The 26502-nt window shown below is 41.7% G+C and overlaps 2 protein-coding genes and 1 long non-coding RNA gene across 3 annotated transcripts in view; all 3 read right to left on the reverse strand.

Annotated features, from left to right (window-relative positions):
- Nucleotides 1–582: 582 nt before the first annotated feature.
- On the reverse strand, nucleotides 583–3188 carry LOC310952937. The gene is made up of 3 exons (XR_014593383.1): nucleotides 3070–3188; nucleotides 1627–1716; nucleotides 583–1234 (listed from the first exon to the last, which is right to left on the reverse strand). It is a non-coding gene; the product is annotated as an uncharacterized lncRNA (long non-coding RNA).
- Nucleotides 3189–5131: 1943 nt separating this feature from the next.
- Nucleotides 5132–10660, reverse strand: atp6ap2 (ATPase H+ transporting accessory protein 2). Its single transcript, XM_083922094.1, has 9 exons — nucleotides 10569–10660; nucleotides 9129–9259; nucleotides 8188–8316; nucleotides 7980–8075; nucleotides 7742–7879; nucleotides 7307–7360; nucleotides 7067–7216; nucleotides 6863–6982; nucleotides 5132–6019 (listed from the first exon to the last, which is right to left on the reverse strand). Exons 1-9 carry the CDS (start codon nucleotides 10642–10644, stop codon nucleotides 5825–5827), a joined length of 1089 nt encoding a protein of 362 aa, XP_083778220.1. The 5' UTR covers nucleotides 10645–10660; the 3' UTR covers nucleotides 5132–5824.
- A 4331-nt stretch (nucleotides 10661–14991) lies between these two features.
- Nucleotides 14992–26502, reverse strand: part of bcor (BCL6 corepressor) — a 34231-nt gene continuing 22720 nt past the window's right edge. The window contains exons 9-14 of the mRNA XM_083921465.1: nucleotides 26394–26502; nucleotides 20640–20806; nucleotides 19828–19973; nucleotides 16547–16624; nucleotides 16248–16401; nucleotides 14992–16153 (exon numbers count right to left, since the gene is read on the reverse strand). The exon at nucleotides 26394–26502 is cut by the window's right edge and continues 176 nt beyond it. Coding sequence (XP_083777591.1) covers nucleotides 15823–16153; nucleotides 16248–16401; nucleotides 16547–16624; nucleotides 19828–19973; nucleotides 20640–20806; nucleotides 26394–26502 — 985 coding nt within the window. The 3' untranslated portion in view covers nucleotides 14992–15822. The remainder of the gene's footprint in view (nucleotides 16154–16247; nucleotides 16402–16546; nucleotides 16625–19827; nucleotides 19974–20639; nucleotides 20807–26393) is intronic.

Below are 26502 nucleotides of genomic sequence, written 5' to 3' on the forward strand. Positions count from 1 at the left end.
TAAATAGAACATGACAGAAAGTCATTGTCAAACCCGTGAAAAAAATGTATAATATTCATTCAGACTAAATCTATTTTTTTGAATGGAAAAGCAATACTTTCATTCTGTACCCCTCAAAACGCCCTGTGGGTGTATTATTTAAATAAGAATACATACAGCTTTTAATGAAACTTCTACATATTCAACCTTTAAGTTTCAGCCAAAAATGCAACGTTATCAGCATCAGGCTGTTTATATATTATTTGCCGTTTGTAAATTGTCTTGCTAAATAAGTTGAGCTTTTTCACACAGAAGATAATTTGAACACAGTTATAATTAATTACATTAATGATGGCTGAAATCCATTTAGGAGTTTCCAGCTATTGCCTTCATTAATGTCTCTGGTCACACCTATGAGTTTCACCTGTGCCTTTCCTACTATGGCACGTCAAAATGTCATTAGAAAGACTTGGTTTAAAAGCACAAGGTTTTATTTCTTGGTGTCTTGGTTTTAGGTTCTTTCTTCAATTACCTTATGCAAGTAAACAAATATTACCACAAGCAACTTTTTTTAAATTCTTATTATTTATTTATTGATACAGCAGCAGAAACATCAGGCCTGCTCAGCCCCTGAAGAGAGGTTGATGAGTCAGCCTTCAAACACTGCAGTACATAAATAAAGGTGTTATTCACACGGAACATGTTGACTAACCACATAAATATGTAATGACATAAATGTTTTTCATTACATCCAGGTGCCTATAGTATTTTGTGTAATAGCCTAATAATGAATGAATGAATGAATAGTTATTTATTTGTGGCACCTGTTTTTTCCTATGGCAAGTCAAAATGTCTGATGTGAAAACGGTGTGAACATCTCTACGGTGAATGTTTCATTAGGAGCTGAGTACAGCAGGGACACTGAAGAGAAGTGGAATAATTCCCCTTATTGTTGTAGTCCATATTGTATAGGACCACTGCATGTAGATGGTTCTGTATATACATGGTATCACCCATGATGGTGCATTATTATCCTGTAATGCAAAAATACAAAAATGACAAATTACATTTTTACATTTCAGTGACCACATTCCCAGTGTCCCGCGTGAACTTTAACGTCAGGAGCCACATTTCTTCACAGCTGTCTCTGAGGACGTCCCCGAGCCTCCTATTTCACAGACACCTTCATCGGGACCTGGGCTCAGTGCGGCCAGTGTGGCGTTTCCTCTCGACTCATGCCCCACTCTCGTACCAGCTAAGTAGAAAATAAAAACCCATGTGAGTCAGTGACATGTACTGAATAATGCTCTTCTAATACCCCTAATCTCATGGACATGCCTCATGACATAACGGTAAGACAAATTACAGTAGGAACAACGTTTGATCAGTACAAAAAGTGTTAATTGATCAAGTTTGGCATACATAATCATAAGATTATATTTGAACGTTTGATATGAAAGAAATACAAAGTCAACATAGGTTAAACAGTAAGCTGGCCACCCTGAAAAAGCCTTAACAGCTGCAGGGATCATACAGTAAAAGTAAACAGTGAAAAGTTTATTCTTCAGAATCTACTCAGGGTTAAATCTTCTTTCTTTTTGCTGTTGCAGAAGTTGTAGTAGTAGGTGGTTGTTTTCACTGTCTTACCAATAGCACTACATGGTGTTATGATAGGCTTTTCCAGTTGCTCTCCCTCAGCAATGGAAGCCCGGATCCTCCGAACCACATAGATGCTTGCTTGGATGAGAAGAAAAAAAAGATAAGACTTAGAAAATAGCATACAAGTCTTACAGAAGCATGAATACATTCTTCACATACTATACTATATTCAGAACTCATAATAAGACCCAAAAGTAGCAATACCACCGAATCTATGGTAATACACAGATTCATGCATTCAAAGTTTGACTTAAGTAAAAGTATAAGAGTATTTAATATACTTGGTAAAAGAAAAATGTGTCTAATGCAGATTTTATTTTTTAATAGTAATCACTTTAATGTTGTAGCTGGTAACGATAATAATAATATATTCTTTTGTAAACCACGTTAATTGTTAAAAAGCATTAGCGTTAGGGTCATCAGCTTTATCTATAAATTATACATACTAATTTATTGATTATATAAATAATAATATAATAATATAGATAGATAGATAGATAGACAAACAGAAGAGTACTAATATACTTGTGTATAAAATGTATATTATGCAGAATAGCCAATTTCAGAATAATTATTAGATTATTGTGTTTAGTAGTAATCACTTCAATGTTGTAGCTGGTAAAGATAATAATAACAATAACAACAACAATAATAATAATAATAATAATAATAATAATAATAATATTTTATTTGTAAAGCACTTTCGTTGTTAAAAAGCATTAGCATTAGGGTAATCAGCTTTATCTATAAATTATACATACTAGTTTATGTATTATATAAATCATAAAGAAAATGATGATAGACAGACAGACAGACAGACAGACAGACAGACAGACAGACAGACAGACAGACAGACAGACAGACAGACAGACAGACAGACAGACAGACAGACAGACAGACAGACAGATAGATAGATAGACAGACAGACAGACAGATAGATAGATAGATAGATAGATAGATAGATAGATAGATAGATAGATAGATAGATAGATAGATAGATAGATAGATAGATAGATAGATAGATAGATAGATAGATAGATAGATAGATAGATAGATAGATAGATAGATAGATAGATAGATAGATAGATAGATAGATAGATAGACAGACAGACAGACAGACAGACAGATAGATAGATAGATAGATAGATAGATAGATAGATAGATAGATAGATAGATAGATAGATAGATAGATAGATAGATAGATAGATAGATAGATAGATAGATAGATAGATAGATAGACAGATAGATAGATAGATAGATAGATAGATAGACAGACAGATAGATAGACAGATAGATAGATAGATAGATAGACAGACAGATAGATAGATAGAGCAGCCTACTCAAGGCGGAACACAATAAACTGTCTCTCCTCGGTCTGGGCGCGGTCAAGGTTTTCAAAACAGAAACAAAAAGATGATAAACAAACCCTACCTTTAATTAACAGTCAGACCATGGTTGTTTCCTTTTGGAGTCTGTATGTAGGGGAGAAAACCTCGTTCGTCGCTGTTAAACGCTGCTTCCTGCGTCCTCCAATATTAATACCACCGAGTGTTACAAAAGAGCACAGCCAATTACACAACGCGGATAACACCGGGGGCGGGACACGAAGCTCACAGCTCCACTCTGATTGGCTGAGCTGTTACACAATGTAGCACAACGTAAGACATTAGGTAAAGCAGGGAAATGAAAATAGACTGCAATCTTGTAGAGGACTTTAAACCGACAATGAGGATTGTCTCTAAGTCAATAGTCAAGATGTATATGTCATACATTGTTTAGCTTCTTGTTTAAAAATAAAGACAGAAATCTTGGGGTTATTATGGATTCTGATTTACATTTCGACAGTCACATCAAATCAGTAACAAAATCAGCCTACTATCACCTCTTTAGACTTATAGGGCTCATGTCAGCTCAAGACTTAGTAAACTTGTCCATGCCTTTATTACCAGTAGGCTAGACTCCTGTAATGGTCTCCTTGCAGGGTTTCCCAAAAAAAACTGTCAGCTGGCAGCTACAGCTTGTTCAGATTCTGATTTACATTTCGACAGTCACATCAAATCAGTAACGAAATCGACCTACTATCACTATCTTAGACTTAGAGGGCTCATGTAAGCTCAAGACTTAGTAAACTTGTCCATGCCCTTATTAGCAGTAGGCTAGACTACTGTAATGGTCTCCTTGCAGGGTTTCCCAAAAAAACTGTCAGGCAGCTACAGCTTGTTCAGAACGCTGCTGCTAGAGTTCTAACAAAGACAGAAAATGTGAGCACATTACACCAATTCTTAAATCATTACACCGGCTTCCTGTACGTCAGAGAATAGATTTCAAAATCCTCCTGCTCACATATAAATCACTACATGGTCTAGGGCCGAGGTATATCACTGATATGCTCTCACTACATAAGCCTTCTAGATCACTAGGCCACATCCTCTGAGACCAATCTGTTAGTGGTTCGCAGACTCAGATCAAACTCAAATCAAGGGAAAAGCATCTTTCAGTCATTATGCAACAAACAGCTGGAATAAACTTCGTGAAGATGTGAGACTTCACCCACTCTGACCACTTTTAAAACTAGACTGAACACTTTTATATTCACCTTAGGTTTCTGCTAAATCTTTGAACTTTTAACGTCTGCACTGTTTTTATTCTCTTTGACTTCCTGTAATGCATTTGAATTCATGACATGTTGTGCTGTGAAGCACTTTGAGTTTGCCTTGTGTATGAAAAGTGCTATACAAGTAAAGTTGCCTTACCTTACCTAAAAAAAAAGTAAGAAATTAGTAGTTGGATCCTTTAAGTAAATTTCACACAATTTAAAACATACTCTGTTGCAAGTAAAAGTCCTGCACTAAAAACCCTAATTAAAAGTGCAGTATTACCAACAAAATATAATGTAGTATAAAAAGCATAAAAAACTTGCTCTGCAGAACAATTTCCCTGGACTTATTATAATACATACCATTATTATGGGGGTGGCAGTAGCCCATAGGTGACTTGGCTGGAAACCGGGGGGTCGCTGGTTCAAGTCCCTGCGTGGACCATGAATGGAGCATGGACTGCTGTTGAGCAAGGCACCGAACCCCTAACGGCTCTGGGTGCCGGTCACTGGCAGCCCCCTCGCTCTTACATCTCTCCATTAATTGCATGTATATAGGTCCTGTCTGTGCATGTGTGTGTATTTTGGGCCTGCGCGTGTGTAAAATGAAAAATAATAAAGTGAAAACTGATTTTCCCCATTGCAGGACAAATAAAGGAATTCTTCTTCTAGATACCGATATACTGTATTTTACTGTTACTTTTGCTGGCTAAGGTGGAGCTAGTGGTGAAAAAAATGTGTTCTTTTGTGAAATATTGGTTAATTTAGGAAACTGTCTCTTCAGTAAAACTAACAATTTATACACATCTGAAACATGACAAATCAAAGCTTTAGGCAATTCCAGTGAATAATTTGAAATGAGTCACTGCTACTTTTAAGTGAACACAAATCAGGGCGATCCATGTTATAATTTATTGTCGGGCATCTTTCGCAATTTACAGAGCTTCATTTATCCTAGTCCAATCCTAACAACCAACATAATGATCAAATATCCATGCAATTCAATATGCATTTATCGTTGAGAATTGAAGCAGGGTGACTCCTACCTAGAAGAGAACACTGCACAAATCTTTTTCACAATAGGAATACAGCAGTTTCACTCATAGTTGCATTTGTATATTCAATATATACACATAGATTTAATTTAACTTAAAACAGTTTCGCACATCAAGACAAGCACAACAACTTCACACAGAAATCAAACTCATTCTTTCATATCATTACAACATTTTTTTTTTTTTACAATAAAAAATACAGTTGAAATCACCTGGGAAACAAATGAAACACAGTCAGTGAGGAGTTAAAGTTGTAAGGAATGATGTGAGCTGAGGTTGAAAGGAGGAAGTCTGAATTTGTTCTGTGGAGGAGAATATTAAACCGCTTATTATAGGCAAATTTAGGAGCCACTACTATAATGTTGATGTTTTAAGTCAGTTATTCTGTCAGCGTTGTAAACAAAGAGGTGACTCCGTATAAAGCCCGTCCTCCCATCAAGCCGTCACAGTTTTTACACTAAACGAGACCTCACACAAAACACAAACATTCACTGGAGGGATCTAAGAGGACAGCTGGAGCGTTGATGGTCAGGACTTAGTCCATCCTAATTTTCTGGTTTGTCATCCTGTAGATGATGCTGTCATATCCCGGGTCCATGTTCCACAGGTTGTATGAGATGACGATGACGGCGAGGGCCAGAATGATCATCAGCCACAGCACAATGTTGAAGATCACAGCGTAGTTGAAGTTGTACTTGTAGGCCAGGTTGTAAGGGCTGCCAGGGTTACTCTGCAAAAACATAAATCCAGAAAGGTAGTTAGTTAAAAAATGTCTGCCATACCAGACCTTTTCATCTACATCATCGTGCAAGCATTGAGTACCTAACAGGATGCGAGTGTGCTAGAAGGAGGGCAGCATCAAATAAGACCCATTAACAAAACTATTAGGACTCGGCCCCATTTCCCTTACCCGTTTTATTAGAGGTGCTGATCAAAGCATTCTTTGGTTCCAGACTCAGTCATAAAAACCAAGCAGCATGGACTGGAACTGGGACTATACTTCACACGAGGGGTTAATGATACCATAAACACTAACAGCATAGGATTTGATTCTTCACCCGTTGATAGTACAGAGAGAACACTACACACACGTTTTGTACATGATTAGGCCATACTGTACTCTAAATGATATTCCTCTGGGCAGGAGACTTCTGCTGTGCAATACGCCCTTTGCTCAGCAAACATTTTAATAGCAGGAAAAGTACAAGGGAAACTACTTGCTGTGGCTCAGTTCCTTCAAGTGTCCAAGTAAGCCATGACTGTAAACCAGCATAGACAATATAACTGTGAAACTGGCTCAACCTGACTGAAACGCAGATGTTTCTTGGCCTTTGCCTTTTTTGCCTTAATGAAGGTTAAATGTTCAGTTTTTGCTGAATCGTTTTTAGAGGAGGTGTTGATTCAACTTAATTTTGCAGACTAATTTGTGGAGTTGTACTTTACTATACCAGGAGGTTTTTCTAGAATTCAGTTAACTCATTTAAATGCATTACAAATTACAATTAACTCCTAAAAAGAACGTGTCATTTTTCTGTTGTCATTCAATAAAAGTGAAACACTTAACAGGACTTACGATCTGTTTGGATTCCAGAATTGAACGGGTCTTCCTGGTCAAAGGAGCCTCAAAGGTCTTAACGGTAACAACCTCCACCACAGCATTGTTGCCATAGAGACCATACACATCCTCTCCAAACTATAACAAAAAAGAGCACTATTACATACAAACGTTACATTAAACACTGAGGAGATTCTGTTAATGAGGCTTATCAAGACCTACTTTCTGCAGGACAGAGGCGAGAATGGCCGTGGCATCACGGTACTGGGGAGAGTCTTGGCCATAGAGCTTGCTGAGCTCCTCCAGGCCAGACAACTCCAAGGAGTACAGGTCAGGAGAGTGGTCTTTTGCTAGATGCCTGTGTCTCTGCAGCTACAAGAAGGGCAGAAGACAGACATCTCAGCAGCAGTGCAATAAGTATCCGCATTTTCAACCTGATTTCAGCAAATTCCGATGACTTACCAGAGCTGTGATATCATGCAGCACTTGGATCTCAGAGAGGAAGAGCAAATCAGCCTAGAAAGCAGTAAGAGGTAAGAAAGGCAGAACAGACTCAAGAGTGGGCCACTTGATATGTTTAAAGGACTCAAGCTGAAAAAAATAATCATAAGGAATTCTAGGTGTGACGGTGCTATATTTTTTTTAAGTATGCATGCAACATATGGGGAATACTGTGTGCTAATTGCATGAGAAAATGCAAAATAACACCCTATTTTGGAGTTAAAGTGATATTCCAGTGATAATCAGCCATCATGTCACGTTTGCTGTCACAAGTTTGTCTATGTAAAGTACATGTAAAAGAACGGCAGCTATGTGGGTGAGAGGCCACGCCATAATTTGATAATATCAGAAAATAAAGAGTCAGTGTGGGTAGGATGTTGCTGTTTGAAAACTGACCTCTGCATTTCTGCTGAGGGAGTTGAGCGGCAGGGAAGCCAGCACAGATCCATCCTGGGACAGACGGGCACGGATCTGCTGCAAGGTGACTGGTAGGTCCTCAAACACAGCATTGGCCTTGCCAAGCATATATAACCTCTGAGAGAGACAACAAACAAACAAAAGGAACAGATGAGTCTCTAGAGTGATGTCACAGATGGTGAGTACGCCCTGTTCAGTTTCAGTGTGTTTGTGTTACCTCCTCACTGGGGGCCAGCTGCAGAACTACAGGGGTGTCCTCAGCAAACAGAGTGTGTACTGTCTCTGCAACATTATCCAAGGTGAAGGGTACTGGCTGCAAAAAAAGAATAAGCCCAACTGACTAACTAAGCCAAATTATATTGCATACTCCAGTGATATCTGATGAGCAATACATCATCATAATGCCACATTCCAGTCTGACTCACATTCTCCAGGGGGTAGGAGGCCACACTCTGAGGTAGGACCAGGCTATCGACCCCTCGCACTACCACCAGTACATTAGCCCGGGGGCGCTGGAACAACGGACCAGCCTTAAGGCCTTGCCAGGACAGATCCTGTAACAATGAACACACATTGTAAAGGCTAAGCCAGCATAATAATAAACTTACACCTGACTAGGGGGTAGAAGAAACAAGCTGTCAACAAACTATTGACATATCACCTTTTATTTTCATATGGTGAACTTTTTACCAACACAGTTGCTTGCTTAGAGTTATGGGAAAACAATATAATATAATTTGGACCCATGTTTTTGGACACCTAGAAAATGTAAGTCCTTATCAGCTCTTCGGGTACTAAATGCTCCTGTATGTTCACCAGACAGTCCGTCTGGTGCTGAGCAGGTTGTTTCACCATGGTGATGAGACTTTATCTGAAGTATATTCAAAATAAAAGACTTGATAGTAGAGCATTATTTGTGCTTTATAGAGAAGGGATACCCATTATGGCAGACTTAAACTACAGAATAAGAGAAAGTGTATCCTCTGATGGTGGGGCAATGTCTATGCATTATAGAGGGGGATACATTTTGTGGCAGAGTGAAAATTCAGTCTGACAGAATGTGTATCGGCCCCTATGACTTTTCCTAGGGAAGTACTAACTTCTCCATATTCAACAAGGTTGTTGTGCATTATCTGTAGTATATACAACAGAAAACATGTGATGGTTTCACAGAGAGAGAGCCTTATGGAGGGGAGATACATATTGTGGCAGGTTGAAAATGCAGTGTGACAATGTATTTTCTCTATAGTGGGATGAAGAGCTGTTCAGTTGAAAAAAACAGTGAGATTGAACCAAAAGTACTATATGGCACTTTAAGATACAGAAGACAACAACATTTGTGGAGCATTCAATATATAAAAAATACCTCTTGAACAGAGAAGCCCATGGTTAAAGCCACCAGGTCAGGGATCTTCTCTCCAGAGACAGGCCAGTCTCCTTTTTGAAAGGTGACAAACTCTGGCGACTGCAGCACTGTTAAACTGTCTCCAAGTACACCTGTGAGAAAAATGAGAGGGTTGTCAATCCCATGAAGGGAAACATGAAAAATTAAGGATAAAGTAACAGTACAAATACTTCCAAGAAGAACTGTACAGCCCTTCCCTTTGAAGGGAAGGGCTGTACAGTTCTTCTGTAAGCTGTTCTTCTGTAAGCTGTAATGTACTGTAGGATTTCTTTCATATTGTATTGTAAATTTCCCTATTCGATATTGACGTTTCTTAACTGTTTGTTGTAGTTGCTTTTTCTATTATTTTACTGTTTATTCTTATACACCAAAATAACAAAGCAAATTCTAAGTCTAAACCTACTTGGCAATTAAACCTGCTTCTCGTAATCCTCTTCCCTTCCTCATCTGCTGTTTTGCAATTATAGAAAGCAGGTCATCTGAAATAAAAAACTATGTCGCTTCTGTCTGTGTGTTATAATTTACTTTAACTGATGTGATCAGGAGGTGCCACTTGCCAGCAGGCAAGGTAGGCCAGTAAGGGGCCCTCCGAGGGCAGACAAACTTTAAACTACAGCCGTGACAATGCACAAAGCTTGCAATGACAGTACGAAGACCTGACCTCTGTAAGGGGCTTTAATTGTTCTGGGTGTTTCTTTCTGGGTTTTTTTTTAATTGTTATTCATAATAACATGTTAGTATTCCAAGTGTTTAATGTTTGTGCTCATATTTTGAAAATAACAAAACATTTGAAATAAAACTTTTTTTTTGTAGGTCTGATTATTTATTACATATTGGGGATGAAGGCTGGTTTGAGGGGCCCCCCTGTGATTCTTTTTTGCCCAGGCCCCAACAGACTCTAGAATCACCTCTGGATACGATAATGGTAACTGACAACAAACACCACCGCCACCACCACCAGCAGCAGCTTTTACTCTACAGTCCGATGGTATTTCACATGTCAGAGAAAAGATGATCCACATTTTATGCCGTGAACGGAGGCATAAACTCGTGACAGAGAGCTGATGATGACTGTTCAAGAGGAACTACCCTTTAACAGCCTGTCACATGACAGCACAGTCCTGTGTAAACTGCTAACCAGCAACAAGGAAGCAAATAAATGTAAAATTTCCTTTAAAATGTACATGACCAAGAACGATTTGAGAACATTTCCAACAAGAAAACAACACACATTGTATCTTGCTAGCGTTTACAGATAGCTAATGCGCTACTTACATGTTAGCAACGAGCTAACATTAACGCAACGATAACGTTGGATATATGACGTTATTATTTAGATTTATGTGAGGGGGGGCGTCCCAACACGTGAATCACGATTAACGAGCATTGTTAATTTCTTACCGGTTGTGAGAAGGAAGCAGAGGGCAAACGCCGCGGATAAAACGGCCTCCATCCTTCGCCAGTCTGTCAGCGACATCTTTCTCCTTGGTGCAGCAGAGATAGTCAGCTGACCTGACGTCACAATGCCGTAAAGCACGATGGGAAAATTGGACACAGCAAGTGTTGTTTTGTTTTTATTGAGAGTATTCAATGTAAACATTACTTTTCTTGTTCCGGACTTATACGCGATACCAAAAATGTATTTTTAAATGTAGGAATAATGATAACATCATTTAAAATGTACAAAGACAGTAAACAGTAATACATTTGAAATGCCTTAATAATCCATAGACTTAAAATAAAACATATACTTTTATACAATCTATGAAATAATCTAATAGTTTGTGCCACTTTAGGGTTTTGGATATTATTATTTTTTTGTTATCCAAAGTGGTCAAATATAGAATAAAAATCTGAATCTTTAAAAATATTTTTTAAATTATTAATAACTTTTTATGGATATGGTATTTCAAGTCAACACTCAAGAGATTTTTATTGTTGCAAAGGGGCAATTTGCAGTACAGCTAGCAGCAAAAGACAACAGTAAAATTCACCATAATGACACACGATGGCAGGATTTAGGTTTAGTTGTGTGTCATGTTTAGTTGTGTGTTGTTTTTCTTTTAAAGTGAAACTTGTATGTTTATGCTGCTGTCTTGGCCAGGACTCCCTTGGAAAAGAGATTTTTAAATCCCAATGGGAATATTCCTGGTTAAATAAAGGGTAATACAAATACAAAATAAATAAAGCTAATAATTAAAAGATATGGAATACACAACACATGGGTGACAACAATACTGCCCTACAAATCCTAAGTGCAGTAGCTACGTAAACATTTAAGGTTAAAAAAAGTCTTTAAAGTTTATTTATTGTCCCGACAAATTAATATTTGGCACACTGATGATGGATTATGATTAACTAGTTTTCTATTTAATAAATATTATCCAAATCAATGCTAACATCAACACGTTCAGGCCCGAAATTGTGCAGAAATCCTGTTATTAGTGATTTTGTAGTTTTTGCATTTAGGCTTTGTTGGGCAAAATAAGCAATTAACAATGCAACAAACAAGCAAACAAACAAGCAAACAAAGTGCAACCGTTCACAAAATTAACAAAGATTCAAAGTGCCCACAGTTGTTCAGAAGGCCGATAACCACTGGAAGCCAGGATTTCAGTGTTGTCAGTCCTGCATCTCGGCACATGAAATCTGCGTCTAGATGGAAGCAGTTTAAAATCAGGTGCCGGGGGGTGGCTAGGGTCAGACAGGACAAGTTTTGCTTTGTTCAGGGCCCTAGTTTTTTACAGGAGAAAAATGTTTGTTAGTGGAGTGCCAACAATTGTACTGCCCACTCTAACTATTCCCTGGAGTCTGTTGCAGTTTTCCAGGTTAACTGACTAGAATGACTAGAATTAGTATTTTAGTATTTGGGATTGTTGAGAATTAGTAAACCACAACAAGTACTAGTAGTAGTTAAGTGCATAAAGCCAACAATATGTAATATTTGTTATATTGTATTATATGTTTTATATATACTCAAATCAATGCTAGGACTCAATGATCCGATTCTAAAAGCAGCAATACCATAGTGTCGAAATACTCTGTTCAGTAAAAGAGTATACATTTATTGTCATAGTAATAGAGGTCCCAAATTAAAAGTGCTTATTATGCAGAAAGGCCCATTTCAGAATAATATGCTGTATATTTTAAAATTGGATTATAATTATTACTATTTTTATATATATAACTTTATATACTGCTGGGAAGCTTTTGAATTTACACCGTTGTTGAGATTTCTGTAGAAATAAGCACAGAAGCAACATCAGTCAAACCAGTTTAAAAAGAGTAATTCATGTTTTGTTTGTTTTTTTACATATTGGCAACATTTGTTTTCATAGTGTCCACGGTTTGTGGCAGCAAAGGGACTGTAGCTGGAACAAAACAATTAATCAATAGATTGATAGTTGCTCTACAGATAATTAATGAGCAACAACTTTCATCAACAACTAATCATTGTCCGTCCCATCTTCTCCAATTGCTGCTTTTCTCTGTCTTATACTGGTGGTATAAGGTATAAGTGGTTTGAGTACCTCTATGTCTTTATGGATTTCCTATGTACTGACTGTGGTGTAGTGTTTGTTTGTCTGTTTGTCTGTTTGTTTGGGTAGTATGATGCAAGGCAGTAATTTCCTCAGATGACAGGCACGTCTGTTCCCTGATCTAGGGTTTCACCACACACAAACATCTGACTTGGTCTAATGTTTCACTTACGCCACTTGTACAGTATGTCAACATGGTGTCAACAACAAATTGGCCCGATGATATATTTTCCAATCAGGAACACAGCAAAAATCTTAAACACAAATATTCTTTAATTTACCATCCTTATCACATCAAACTTTGTTTCTGAAGCAAGTTAATATGGACTTGGACTTATAAAGCGCCTTTCTAGTCTTCTGACTACTCAAGGCGCTTTCACAGTGTTTGTCACATTCACCCATTCACACAGACATTCACACAGATAGCAGTGGACATCTACATACCATCTAATCTAATCTAACCATTCACAACACATTTGCGCAGCACGGGGAGCAATTCGGGGTTCAGTGTCTTGCCCAAGGACACTTCGACATGTGGACCAGGGGAGGTGGGGATCGAACCACCAATCTTTCAAATGGAGGACAACCCACTCTCCCACTGAGCCGCAGTAATACTGCAGAGCCTTTTTTTTAGGTCTACTTGCTTCCATTTTGGTGCATTGCACAGTTGACAGTAGGGAAAAAAAGTAAAGTGGATGATGACTATGCAGTGAATATAGCCATTTTTTCACCTAGATGATGTCCATTTATGATGTCCATAATAGCTGGTTATTAGATAGTTATGTTCTGAAATGACATCCTGCTCTTCTGTATAGAGGGATGTTTGTCAGAGATGAACTCTTGAGTGTGGTCCTCCTGCACCGTCTGCCTCAGGATATTACTCTCTGACTTTAGTGTTTGGGTTGAGAAACTCGTGTCTGCCAGACTGAACTTTTCAAGCGTCTCAATTAGCTGTCTGACAGCCTTTTGTCTCTCTTTAACCTTTACCTGGATAAGTTTAATGGGCTAACTCCTCTCTGCCTCAGAAAAGCAGCTGAAGCTCAGACTTCAATCAATAGATCTCTCTGAACTTTCTGATAAATAAAAAGAGCATTCTTAGTAATGTTTTCAACACAAATCCCAAGATCATCCTGGTGCCTGATGATGCTTTTAGTCTGCTTACTTCAGAGGACTTCTCCAGGGGTTTATACATGGCCTGAGGGGCTGGAATGGCCATGTCCCTCTCTTAAGCTCCATTTTCAGCTTGTGGATCAAGTGAAACCCCCTGAATTTTGGTCTGGCTTGTGGCAGCCTTCCAGGGATCTCTTTGCACCCACTCTGCAAAGACGGGGCAGTTGGAAATTTAGTTTGGAGTCCATCTCAGCAAGATCATGCTGACACGCTTAGCAGTATATTTAGTGCATCCTGCAGAGCCTCCCAGGCGTTTTCCTGAAATCCAGATCTTCAGTGGCTGACTGTTCATGTGAGCGAAGTTCAAATGCTGATCTATACAATCAGAGCCTCTTCAGGATGTGATGTAGACCATTTCCGGATTAGCCGATTGAGGGGCTACAGGTACAGTACTTAGTTGAAACAGTTCATTCTGGGTTTTAGTGGCATGTTGACTAAGGAAGAAAGTTACTTATCCTTTGAAACTTTATTTTGACACAGGGCCAAAACATCCAGTAATAATCACTAACTTAAAACACTTAGTCTTTATTATTCAAGTTATTTAAGTTGATATTATTATTGGTTTGGGTAAATGTAACAATTTGTACTTCAAATTACCAAATACTAACATGAAGCCCAGTTTGCCCTGCTGTTAATCCTGCCTGGGAGAAAAAAATACCTTTGGTCAGTCATATCAAATAATAATAAAGGTATTTTCAAATCATGCCAATATATAGTAAAATAAAAACAAATTAAAAAAGGAATGAATCCTTACAAAAAAAATGTAATTAAGCACCCAAGGCCCATTAAAATCACCACCTAATAACAGTTTTTGCACACTGGGGGGCGCTGCAAGCCACAAGCTCTTCAGCATGTAGAGGGAGAAAGAGAGTCAGTGTGATTCAGTCATGGCTGCAGCAGTAAATTGTATGAAACCCACAACACAGAAGTTTTCCAAGAGATGGCACTGTAGGACTGTTGTTCACACCTAAGCACCATACAATAATTAGGCGAAAAGATTCAATTTAACAGCGCAGCCGCAAAACTGTTTTCACAGCCCAATTTAATACAACACTGACGAAAGAGGTACAGAACACATTTCATCTTGCAGTTTGTATATTTATTTTAAAGCAACTTCTTTTGTAAAATATAAATACAAATGAGATATTTTAATTACAAAGTTAAAACAAAAATGAACACAACAAAAATTACTTTACTGCAGTAGCCTCCCTGTTATATACAAGCTCTGTGCCGAAGGGTAAATATCAACATTATCTTAAAACTTTATTATACAAACAATTTTGTAGTTTTGCATGTTAAATTACAGACTAAACAGGAAGCAAAATTTGAACATTAAAAAAAAAAAAGATACGACAAAATTGCCCCTGAGGCTCAAGCAAGCGCTAAAGTCTGGAGGAGGAAAAAAAAAATCATGTGCTTCCTATAAACACAAATACCACATTCAATAGCACAGTCTCAGTACTATCCTGTACAGCTACACACATGCACAATGTGCTGCGTGCTCACACACTCCATCCTATCGCTGACAACATGACTACGCTCTGTTGCCATAAAAATCTTTCAGGAGTCGTGTACAACATCCAAATGAAAAAAAAATCTCTTGATATTTTATATATAGTATATATCTCTATATATCTATATAGAGATATATAGAGACATATTTATTTATTTATTTATATATATATATATATATTAATTTAGAAAAATAAGACCATTATTAAGTCTATTGAGTCACAAATGTATTATTAATCCTCAATTAATGGAGGGAAATGTTTCAGCAGCCCGATCAGCCAGCAGGTCAGTCCATCTGTACAGTGCCGCTCCAGAACAGGGCCGAAGCGTGGGAACTACGAGTCAGGCTAAGGCATATCATCATAACCTCTGGTTAGTTCTAAAGCAAACTGCGGTCGGTAAGGATCAAGGTTCGGGTTTAGCAGCTCTAGGGGTCAGGATGAGCCCAACTTGCTAATAGCCTTGATTTTGTCCTTCAGTTTGTCTCCTGGGTGGTCCCAGCGGTCGTCCAGACACTCCAGTGAGGAGCCCAGAAGAGCAGCCAGCTCAGCGCTGTCTTCCACCAGGTCCAACAGGTCCTTGCTGTCTGCATGGAAGCCCTCCAGCTCCTCTGGGCAGGAGAAGAGCTGAGACAGAGAGGCCTGCCGGTAGAACTCTGCCTCTGCCACCGTCACCACCTCCATGTGGGGGAAGGTCTGTCGGAATCCGCGACCGGACATCCGAAGCCGGCGGAGCACGTCGGACAGTAGCAGCCAGTTTCTTGGCCTGAAAGAGGAAATCGAGCCACGTTTAGGAATGAGGGCCGACAGAGAGGCAATTTTCTTTTAAATGAGAGTCTGCTCTTATGATCAAAGCTTACCCCTGGGAGAGGGACACCTGGATGTTGTAGCAAGGCAGCATAGGGCGGTCAGAGAACTGGAACTCAAACACCTCCCTTTTATCATCCTCATCTTCATCGTCTGGGCCCGGGGGGTCAGCTAGGATGTCATAGATACCGCCCTCTTCGCTCAACTCTGACACATAGAGAAAAAAAACCCACACATTAATAATTTAATCATAGAAGACGTGTATCTCTCAAAGCTATATGGCACTGAAGAGGTTTTGAAGACATTTTGTAAGCACTATAACAAAACACAGACAGCGCTGATCAGTACTCACCGCACACAGCGCTGCCATAGAATTCCCAATAAAGCCCAGAGTCGTCATCTGAGCGGCCCTGAAGGTCAGCAAAATAATCTATGGAGAGAAGACAGGAGCAAAGCCTGTTATTCAAGAGCCGGAGCACTGGGGACAGGCAGCGAGGCAAATACAATTGCCCTTTAAAACTACAGCAGAAAAATGGATAAAGAGCACAGTAAAATAGAAGAGGAGGAGGAGGAGGGGCGGTGTCAAGAGAGGAAAGAGAAACAAACAGAGCAAATGTTTCGGGGGAGGAGGGGTGGGGGTGCTGATGGTCAGGGGCCAGCGGCTGTACCACGGGGGAGGAGAGCGACTGTCTCCGCTGGGTCAGAGCTGGCTCAGTTCAGAGCACGGCTGCCAGGAATCAAACAAGAACCACACACACAGAGCGAGCTGGAAACAAACAAGCAGAGGGAGCTGGATAAGCACACACAGCGAGCGCAAAGTGTGACACACACACACACACACACACACACACACACACACACACACACACACACACACACACACACACACACACACACACACACACACACACACACACACACACACACACACACACACACACACACACACACACACACACACACACACACACACACACACACACACACACACACACACACACACACACACACACACACACACACACACACACACACACACACACAGCTGGGCTTTGTGCCAGTGCTGAGGCGCGGGGCGTCTGGCGTGTGTTTGGAGGGATTAACGGCCTCCAGATGAGTGGGACCAGGTGGAGGGAAGGCAGCAATCGCTTGCTCTCGCTCATTTTCTCCCGTGCTCGATCTCCCTCGCTCCCCACTCTGTCAATCTAGCAGCCATCGATCTATCCATCCACGCTCTTTTCAAAATTCTACACCATCTTTCCAGCCGTCTACGTATAAATTTCCCCATTGCACTAAACCCGTTCATCCTTCTGCCGACCGTGAACTTACACCTGTTCATTTTCACCCTGATCTGCCGTCTTTTCTCCTGCGTCTTGTCTCTTTCACTAGAGCCTCCGGTGTGTCTCAGATAATCAGTTTTAACGAGCTAGAGGTTCATGTAACATTAAGCAGCCCGCTACGGAGGAAGCGTGTGCCTGTGTATTCTTTCATTTCCTCCTCCTGTACACAAACTCATGTTGTCTCGACTTCACTGCAAACATTCAGACGAGCTCTTAACATTCGCGGTCCAAATACAGACCACGTCAGACTCCAGCGTGGCAGCCTTGTGGAAAAGACACACTCAGGCGCTCACACGCACGCATACAAAAGCAGAGTCTCCAGCCAGAGCAAAGCCCATTTCCGCACGTACGCTGAGCAAACACAGTTGGCGTTGCTAAGTAACCAGATAGAGGAGCTCAGAGGCAGCAGCACGCACCCCGGCGGGCTGAGACTCCCTGTCTAACAGGTGGTCGAAGGAGGGGGAGAGGAGCAGGGGGAAGGGTGCCGGAGGGGGAAACCAGATGACAGAGATAGACATGTCTTGTAGCGACGGTTGGGAGGTGGAGGATGAGGATTTACAGAGAGGGACTCATATCAACAACAGGTTGCACAGAGGTCAGAGCATTGAAAGAACAGCAAACAGTGAATAAGCCAAGACTGGAGCATTTGGGAACTGGCACTGGACTGATCTTTCCAACAATTTACCCCTGCCCCACTTCAATATCCACTCTCTGGTGTACCCGCGGTGTCAAAACCCTTTCATCTCATTTTTAATTCACTCTTCGTCTCACGTTTGTGATTTTATGATTTGTGGTCCAAAGCACATTAATATTTAAATGTCTTGGCTTTTGCATTCTACTTTGTCTGCACGAAGGAGGAAGGAGGAGACGACTGCACTCTTTCAAAACAGTTAACTGCACAACATTGTGTGTATTGTACAGTGTACAGTGTATTGTACATTTTAGGGAATAAAAACGTCATTTCAATCTGTCTTAGATTCCTAAAAGAAAACAGAGGTCATGTCCTGTATATTTTTTTTTTGGGGGGGGGGGTTAAGTGACATTAGGTGAAATGAACAGATTGGAAATGGAACATCCAGACCATATGTAACCTGCGTGATAGAACTCTAGGCCTGTTTGTAAGCTGTAACCCCTTTTTTCCCCCAAACTCAACAAAACCAGCCGTATCCGTATAAGATGCAATTGTTTGATGTGCAGTTGTTGCAGTATGTGGTTGTTTATTATCCTAATTCATGGATAATTAAGACAGGATTCACATTATTTCTGACTTTAGTCCTTAAAGCCCCCCAGTCCTCATTTTTTTGTAGCCATGAAAATTACATTTGTTTACATCACGTTAGTTATGTGTGCTCTCAAATTGCACAGCTTTATACTAGGGCTGCAGCAGTTAGTCGTCATAATCAAAAATACTTTTTCTAGAACACGTCAACACAATCCTATCAGTGTTTCTTCTGTATTTATTCTGCGGCGGCGGTGCTGATGAGAGTCGTTGTTGAAATTTCACACAATCATTAATATCCTCTGCTGTCGGGCAGCGGACCACGGCACAGACGTCTGCTGCTGAATGCATGCTACAGAGTGCGGCCATTAGAATCAACAGCTGCTGTACTGTACCAACCACAGAAGCCGCGGTGCTCCGTGTTGTCATCGTGCTGCACACACGCGGGCGGAGCAGAGCACAGACAGGTGTAGTGAACATAACGTTGTTGTAAGGTTAACAGGCTTGGTAGTGAATCACACTAGAACTGATGGATTGTTTTGGAAAAAATGAACGGGGGTAACAGGAATCCGCTTTAAAAAAGTGACGTATTTTCTTTTTAAATAACCGGGTGGATCTAATTTATACCGATGTTAAGAGGGGTTCAAGTGGATTTTCAAAAGTAACTGATAACTAAAACACTAAAAACCTTTTAATTATAACATTTGAGAATGGAGTTTGGTGTGGTGGTAGAATGGGTTAGGTGTGGTTAACCAAAATGAAATAATAAGCGCTCTTTGATATTTTAGCCAGTTTCAATCTACATTTTTAAATATTAATATGTAAACATTTGTTTACATTTTGCTTTGGTTACATTCAGTTTTTCAGAATAAAATAAACATAAATGTAACAGTCAATTTGAATTTAAAAAGTCAATAGATCGATCGTCATTAGTGGCAACTCCAATTTAAACTCTAGAAGATTTCCACAGGGGGGCAGGGTGAGGACACAGACCGCAAATAACGATGTCAGGATTTCTAAATGTGTGACTAAACAATGTCTATGACTAGATTAAAAAGCCAGCAAGGATCTTACCAGTGAGGAAGCGTTCCATGCTGTCGCTGTGGGTCATTTTCAGCAGGCCACGGCCAGAATATGTGGCCAAGGTGGGGTCGGCGCCATAAGACAGCAGGACACGCACAACATCCAGGTGGTCATTCTCCACAGCATCGTGAATCGGTCTAGAAAACACACAAATTTACATTAATTTTAACAATGACCAGAAAGAGCACTGTTTATATCTGTATGTAGATGGAGTTTAAATAAACTGTGTTTAAGGATATTACTGTAAAAGTGATTGGGCTACAATGATTACTGATTGCTTTGTCATCATTTCAGCAGTATTGTTACAACAGTATCGTTATTATGTTTCTCAAATGTAAGTTTTCCCTTGGGCCCACATTGTCCATTGTCTCCTGTAGCGGGTCAGATGTATTGCTCCTAATGCATACCGAAGTAAAATGTAATTTATAGATTTATAATATTGCCATTCTTATGAAGGGTCTCACCTATTCAACTCCAAATGTGGTAATAGTTTACTAAAAGCTGGTACACAATACACCCTTAAGACCTGTGCACAGTTTCCTAGAACAGACCCCCTACTGTAATCTTAAAAAAAAACAGCAATCAAAGCAAAAAAACTTTAGCTAATCTCTCAAATCACTGCTCTTACCAAGCAAATATGAAGTCAATCAAAGAAACTTTGCTATGTGCAAACTCAAGTGTCTTTACTGATGACTAAGCCTTGGCTTGCCCTCTGAGAACTTCAGAAAAAGCCATCAGTGTTTGCATTGTGCAAGCTGACGTTTCTGTGATTTGTGTGCATATGAATGAAGCTCTTTGTTTACCTGGTGCCATCCTGTGCACTGCAGTTGATGTCGGCCCCGTTATCCAGCAGGTGTTGGACTATGCTGAGCCAGCCACGGGCACATGCCTCGTGGAGAGCACAGTAACCAGCGTAGTCTCTGTGATTTACTTCACATACTCTGTTCTCCAGACAGTACAGCACCACCTCCTAAAGAGAGCCAACACAGAGGAGAGGAGGGTTTAGCGTGTAAGATTGTGTGTGCGTGTGCGTGTGGATTTGTGTGTGGCGAAAACCCAAGCAATACAAGACCAAACACACGAGTCAGACGGAGCAGACATAAACGCAAACAGTCCTTCACTTTACAGTTCCTGTGGAAGAGAAATTAGGGAAAGGAGGAACTGAGTGTGTTCCTGTGCCGGACAAAAACACACACACGCTCACACACAAAAGCTCCATAATACTAGAGCTGGCGCCAAAACACATCGAGGAGACTAAGTGTGACTCAACTGTATTTAGCCTGCCAGATTCTGCTTGTGCATGTATGAGTGTGTGTATGAGTGTGTGTGTGTGTGTGTGTGTGTGTGTGTGTGTGTGTGTGATTGTGTGTCTGTGTGCCATGGTTGGGCCTGGACGCCACTGTGGCAGCCAGTTACGATGGTTGGGCTCTGAACACAGCATAATGGAAGCGGAACAAAGAGATTTGATAGAGGCGCTCAAGAGCTGGAAGCATTTCCTCTGGTCTAGGGCTGTGACAGTTGGGCATCCACCACTAAGTAGTCGGACTGTTTTTTATTGGACTGGAGCAGCGTCTGCTGCTACCAAACAGAGAGGAGACAGATAGGGAGCAGTCCAGAAGTGCGTCGATATGGTGCTTGCCCAAGTCAAACAAGTGTGTGTGTGTGTGTGTGTCTGTGTGTGTGTGTCTCAACACTGAGGATATGTGTTTGTATCTGTGTGGATATGCAACTTAGTGTGAGTTCGGGCAGAAGTATTTGCAGATTCCTGTATATATATATAGAGATATATATATATATCTATATATATATATATATAAAAATAATACTAATGCGAATGCAAGACTCATACATCCATATACTTCGTCCTGCTAACAGTCCTGTGCCGAGGGGAGGAAAGCTGCTCATCTGAACCTGGGGAATGACTCCAAACTTCCATTTCTATGCTAATTCTAGCCTGCCGTCTAGTCCAAGTATTTATCTCCCTCACTCTCTCTTCTTCAGCACAGGGTGGATGGAGGGGGGGAAGAGGGAAGAAAAGGCAGGCATTGGAGAGAAAACAGGCTGACAGAGGGATAAGAAGAGGGCTAGAGACCGCAAAAGAACGGGAGAAGAGAGAGAGAGGCAACACCCCAACAGATGACAGATTAATGAATCTGTGGATGAAATCTGCCGGGGCTGTCCTCTGGGCTGCAGCTGATAATAACAAGAGATGAAAGGGTGGGGTGTAGTGGGTGTTAGTGGTAGTGCGAAGCGGGGGGCGGTGGTGATAGGAATGAACAGAGGACAACTGTGGTGGTGAGGACAGAGAGACAATGAGGAAAACTGTGAGAAGTGGAGAGCGGGTTTAAAGAAAAGTGAGCAAGTGTGAGCAAAAAAAAAGTGTGAAGGGGAAAAGAGAAACGAGGGGGAGTGGGACAGCGCTCCAACTGGTTTTCGCTCGCTGCCAATACTCTGTTTGCCTGCTGGAGAGAGATTCAGGAGCACTGTGCCGAAGCTCCCCTCTGGGGGATTCCACTCGCTCTGTGTGTGTGTGTGTGTGTGTGTGTCTGTGTGTGTGTGTGTGTGTGTGTGTGTGCGTGCGTGCGCGCATGAGTGTGCATGTCTGTGTGAGTGAATGAGAGCAAGCGGTGGAGAGACTGACGGGTAAAGAGTGTCGATATGCAGCTTGCCTAAGTGTGTGTTTGTGTGTGTTCGCACATGTATTTATGTTGCTGACGAGTGCGTAAGTGTGCGTGTGTGTGTGTGTATGTGTGTGTGGCTGTGGAGGAGGTGTAGCGCTAAACCTCCGAAGCCGTGTTTAAAATCGCTGGGAGAGAGCGAGGAGCTTAGCACGAGAGCCCCGGCTTTCCGCCACACACACCACACCACACACACACACACACACACACACACGCCGTCCTCCGCAGTAAAATGAGACAGCACTTCCCCCTCCTCTCTCTCACTCCGTCCTCTAATCTCCCTCTCTAGAATGCTTCCCTGCGCTCGCCTGCAATCAATGCATCACTCAGACATTTAACCCCTTGCAGCACTGCCTTGTATGCTCTTAAAATACAACAGATGTGTGTGTGTGTGTGTGTATGTGTATATGTGTATATATATCTATATATATATAGATATATATATATAGATATAAAACATGTGCAAGTGACGCATGATGGCTTTCTCTGTGTGATAAAGAGCCTGAGCAGTCTAAGTTGGTGCATGCCTTGACAAGTGAAGCATGTGGATGTTTGTGTGTGTTTGTGTGAGAGCCAGCCTGCTGTTGAATGACTGCTGGGGTAACACAAGAAGCCCGAGAATGTAGCCTATGATGATCTCAGATAGAATTAATTAATCTCACAATGACAAAAGCAGAATAATCACCTGTTTTCATAGATATTATTCAGTCACAATAAACGCCTCCAGCTCTGCATATTAACACTCATCAGAACATAGGTACGCTCCCATGCTAACCACTTCAGTAGCTAGCTATTCTATTGCTACCACGATGGCACCAGCCAGTCAAAATGTATCACCAAGCTAGCATTTCACTTTGCCAACAACCAGTTAGAAAGCTAGCTTGTTGGTCGCTAACTGGATAACCATTTGAAATGGTTAATTCAAGTGAATGTATTTATATGGTGAAACTACTGGAGCAGAGCTAATATGATAGTTTACTTCCCCAAAGTTTAAACTTCAATGTCAAAGTTCAACAAAGTTGAAAAGTAAGTGTGGATTTATGTCACAAACAAATCCACTAATGCCGTGATTTTGGTCCCAAATTTTGCCATCATGCATCAGATGTTGGTTTGACTGGGCACTTAAAATGCAAAGTTTTTCTGTTTGCTTGGATCATACATGGATTTGAGAAGGAAAATCAGAAGTGATTCATCTGAGGAGAATAAATGACAGATTGCACCTTTATCTGGCTTTCAATGGGCAGAGCTGAGGGGCCCCGGCACGAGGGGGAGAGGGATGAAGACATCCGCAGAATCGCTCCTCATTACCATTTCAAATGCTCAGAGAGCGAGGGAGAGGGAGGGGGGGGGGGGAGAGAGCGAGAGAGAGAGAGAGAGAGAGAGAGAGAGAGAGAGAGAGAGAATAAAAGGGGAGTGAGGGAGGGGAGTGAGGGAGGGGAGAGAGAGAGTGGGCTTTCATGTGCAGAGGCACGGATCGCAAAACTAAACGAACATGAAATATGCACAGTGTCGGCCGGGCATCGGGAAAAGCGCAGAACAGTGTGCGTGTGTTAAATAACATGCATGTGTGCATGAGGTGATTCTGCATGTGCAGGTCTGTAGAGGAAAAGCATGCCTGTGTATGCGCTTACAGGGTGACAACCACTGTTTCTCTGTAGGTGTGTGTTTGTATTGCGCATGTAGAATGTGTGCATGCGTGTGCATGAGAGGATTCTGAATTTGCATGTGCAGGTGTGTGTGTGTGGGCAACAGCAGCGAGTGTGGAAGTCGTCGGTGTGTGCAGGATATGTAGAAGAACACGTCAGGATGCCTGTGCATGTGCTTATTAGGTCATAACCGGTGTTTTGCTGTGCGTATTTCTGTGTGTGCGCTCGTAATCAGCATATTAGCTGTGTGTGTATGTGCGCGTGCCTCTGTCTCTGAGGCCCTCATATCTCTCTGCCAGTGTGTGATAAGCCCAAAGCTTGCGGCGCTAAAACACCAGCGTGAGACAAGCGTTCTACGCGTCTACAGGCTTTTATGCATGTGTGTGTGTGGGGCGGTATGCATAAATTGGTGTGTCTCTCTGAGCACATCCGTGTGTGTGCGTGCGTGCAAGCCCCAGGGGTCTGCCCCAGGCTTATCACACACAGGCAGTGAGAGACTAGCTTCCTGAGAGAGAGAGAGAGAGAGAGAGAGAGAGAGAGAGAGAGAGAGAGAGAGAGAGAGAGAGAGAGAGAGAGAGAGAGAGAGAGAGAGAGAGAGAGAGAGAGAGAGAGAGAGAGAGAGAGAGAGAGAGAGAGAGAGAGGAAGGCGGGGGTGTTGTTTGCGCAGCGGTCAGCGCCTTGTTTGTGTAGTCTCAGGTTTTCTCCTCCCTCCTCCCTCTTTCCCTCTCCACACGCGGAGCGCAGGAAGGGAAAAATGCGAAGGGGGTACGAAAAAAAAAGGAAAGGGAGGGAAAAAAACGTTCGAGAGAGACGCATAAATCAGAGAGACGAGCCAGCTTCTCTCCGGCACGGCTGACTGAACCCTGCTGCTGCTGCGCTGCACCCTGTGCATGTGCGTGTGTGAGCGAGGGAGAAAAACAGCCGCCGCCACTGCTAACCACAGTCACCACGGCACATTAGAGGGCCATTAGAACGCGATTATACTCCCAGTGCTTACCTCTCATTCACACTCTTGCTCTCCCTCACTCTGACTCACACACATTCGCACATTATCACAGACACACAGACACCTCATCATCATAAATGTGAACAACAAACACACACAACCATAAAGCAACTGGTTAATGAGCAACAAAAGATACCCACACCTATTTACAGTTCTGTGAAGATACCTCTGCTGGTGATAAAAATGATCACGTGCACGCACACACACACACACATACACATACAAAGACAGCAACAAAGACAAGTGAGCGACAGGGTGGACACAGCACAATCTGAAGCTCAAGTGGCATAAAAAACACTTGGATCAATAAATCAATTTGTAAAATCTGTCAACAAGGGGAGAGAAGCGTTTAGGCTCACAAACAGAAACACAAGGGATGAGTGAGAGCGAGACAGCGGGCCATCCAACTTTAATTAAAAGCTTTCTGAGCAATGGGAGTTGTGGAGATTCAGTAGAATATACACCAGTCTCATTCTTTCTCGTATGTGCGGAGAACGAGAGGATCTGGTTTTGGAGCAAACGATCGGCAGCTACACACAAAGAAAGAAAGAAAAAAACTCCCGATGCTAGAGCGAGGCAGCGAGCATCAGTCTCCGTATAATGATCCCACCGATCCCTCATGCTGCCTGTGCACGCACGTGCGTGTGTGTATGTGTGCCTGCGTGTTTGAGTGTGTGTCACACTTCGCCTCACGGAAAATTAATGAGATGTGAGAGCGGAGCGAGGCAAGAGGAGGGGAGGCGAGGGGACTGTGCGTGCGTGTGTGCGCACTCGTGGGGCGGAGGAGGAGGAGGGGTGCCAACGACAATCTGAGTCACAAAGAGAGGAAGAGAGAGCGCTGAGAGGGAAAGAGGGGGGAGGGAGAGAGCGGAAACCTGAGAGAGAAAGAGAGAAGCGGGCGAGAGGAGCAAAAAAAGATGGTGTATGGCGAGAACAAAGCGTGAGTAAGGGTGAGATAGAGGGAAATGATGCAAAAAGCAAAAGTGAGAGCTGTAAAGAGAGAGAATAGGACAGATGCAAGAGAAGAATCAGATGGAGAAAAGGCAATTTTGAAAAAGAGCAGAGCTATGTCTGCCAGAGTCACAGACGGGAACAAAGTAGGGGGAGAAAATGAGCTCAATTTAAGAAGAGAGAGCAGAGATTTGGAAGTGACGATGAAGTGTAAGAGTGTAAAATGTGAAGAGAGAAAGATGAGGAGGGAGGATGACTTTGAGCGAAGCCTATTACCTCGTAGCCAAGCCGCGCAGCTCTCTGGAGCAGAGTCTCTCCGGCGTTCTTGTTCACGATCAGCCGGCGAGCCTCTGGTGGGATCGGACGCACCGCGGGGGGCTCAGCA

The sequence above is a fragment of the Echiichthys vipera genome (genome assembly GCF_963691815.1).
Source record: "Echiichthys vipera genome assembly, chromosome: 10".
NCBI classification, from domain to species: Eukaryota; Metazoa; Chordata; class Actinopteri; order Perciformes; family Trachinidae; genus Echiichthys; species Echiichthys vipera.

Excerpts from the sequence above, each read along its gene's own strand:
- atp6ap2 (XM_083922094.1), bottom strand. The coding sequence starts at position 10,644 with ATGTCGCTGACAGACTGGCGAAGGATGGAGGCCGTTTTATCCGCGGCG. Across the intron at positions 9,260-10,568 it reads CTGCTTCCTTCTCACAACCG|GTGTACTTGGAGACAGTTTA; the intron begins GTAAGAAATTAA and ends TTTTTCTCACAG. Across the intron at positions 7,361-7,741 it reads CCCTCAGCAGAAATGCAGAG|GCTGATTTGCTCTTCCTCTC; the intron begins GTCAGTTTTCAA and ends ACTGCTTTCTAG.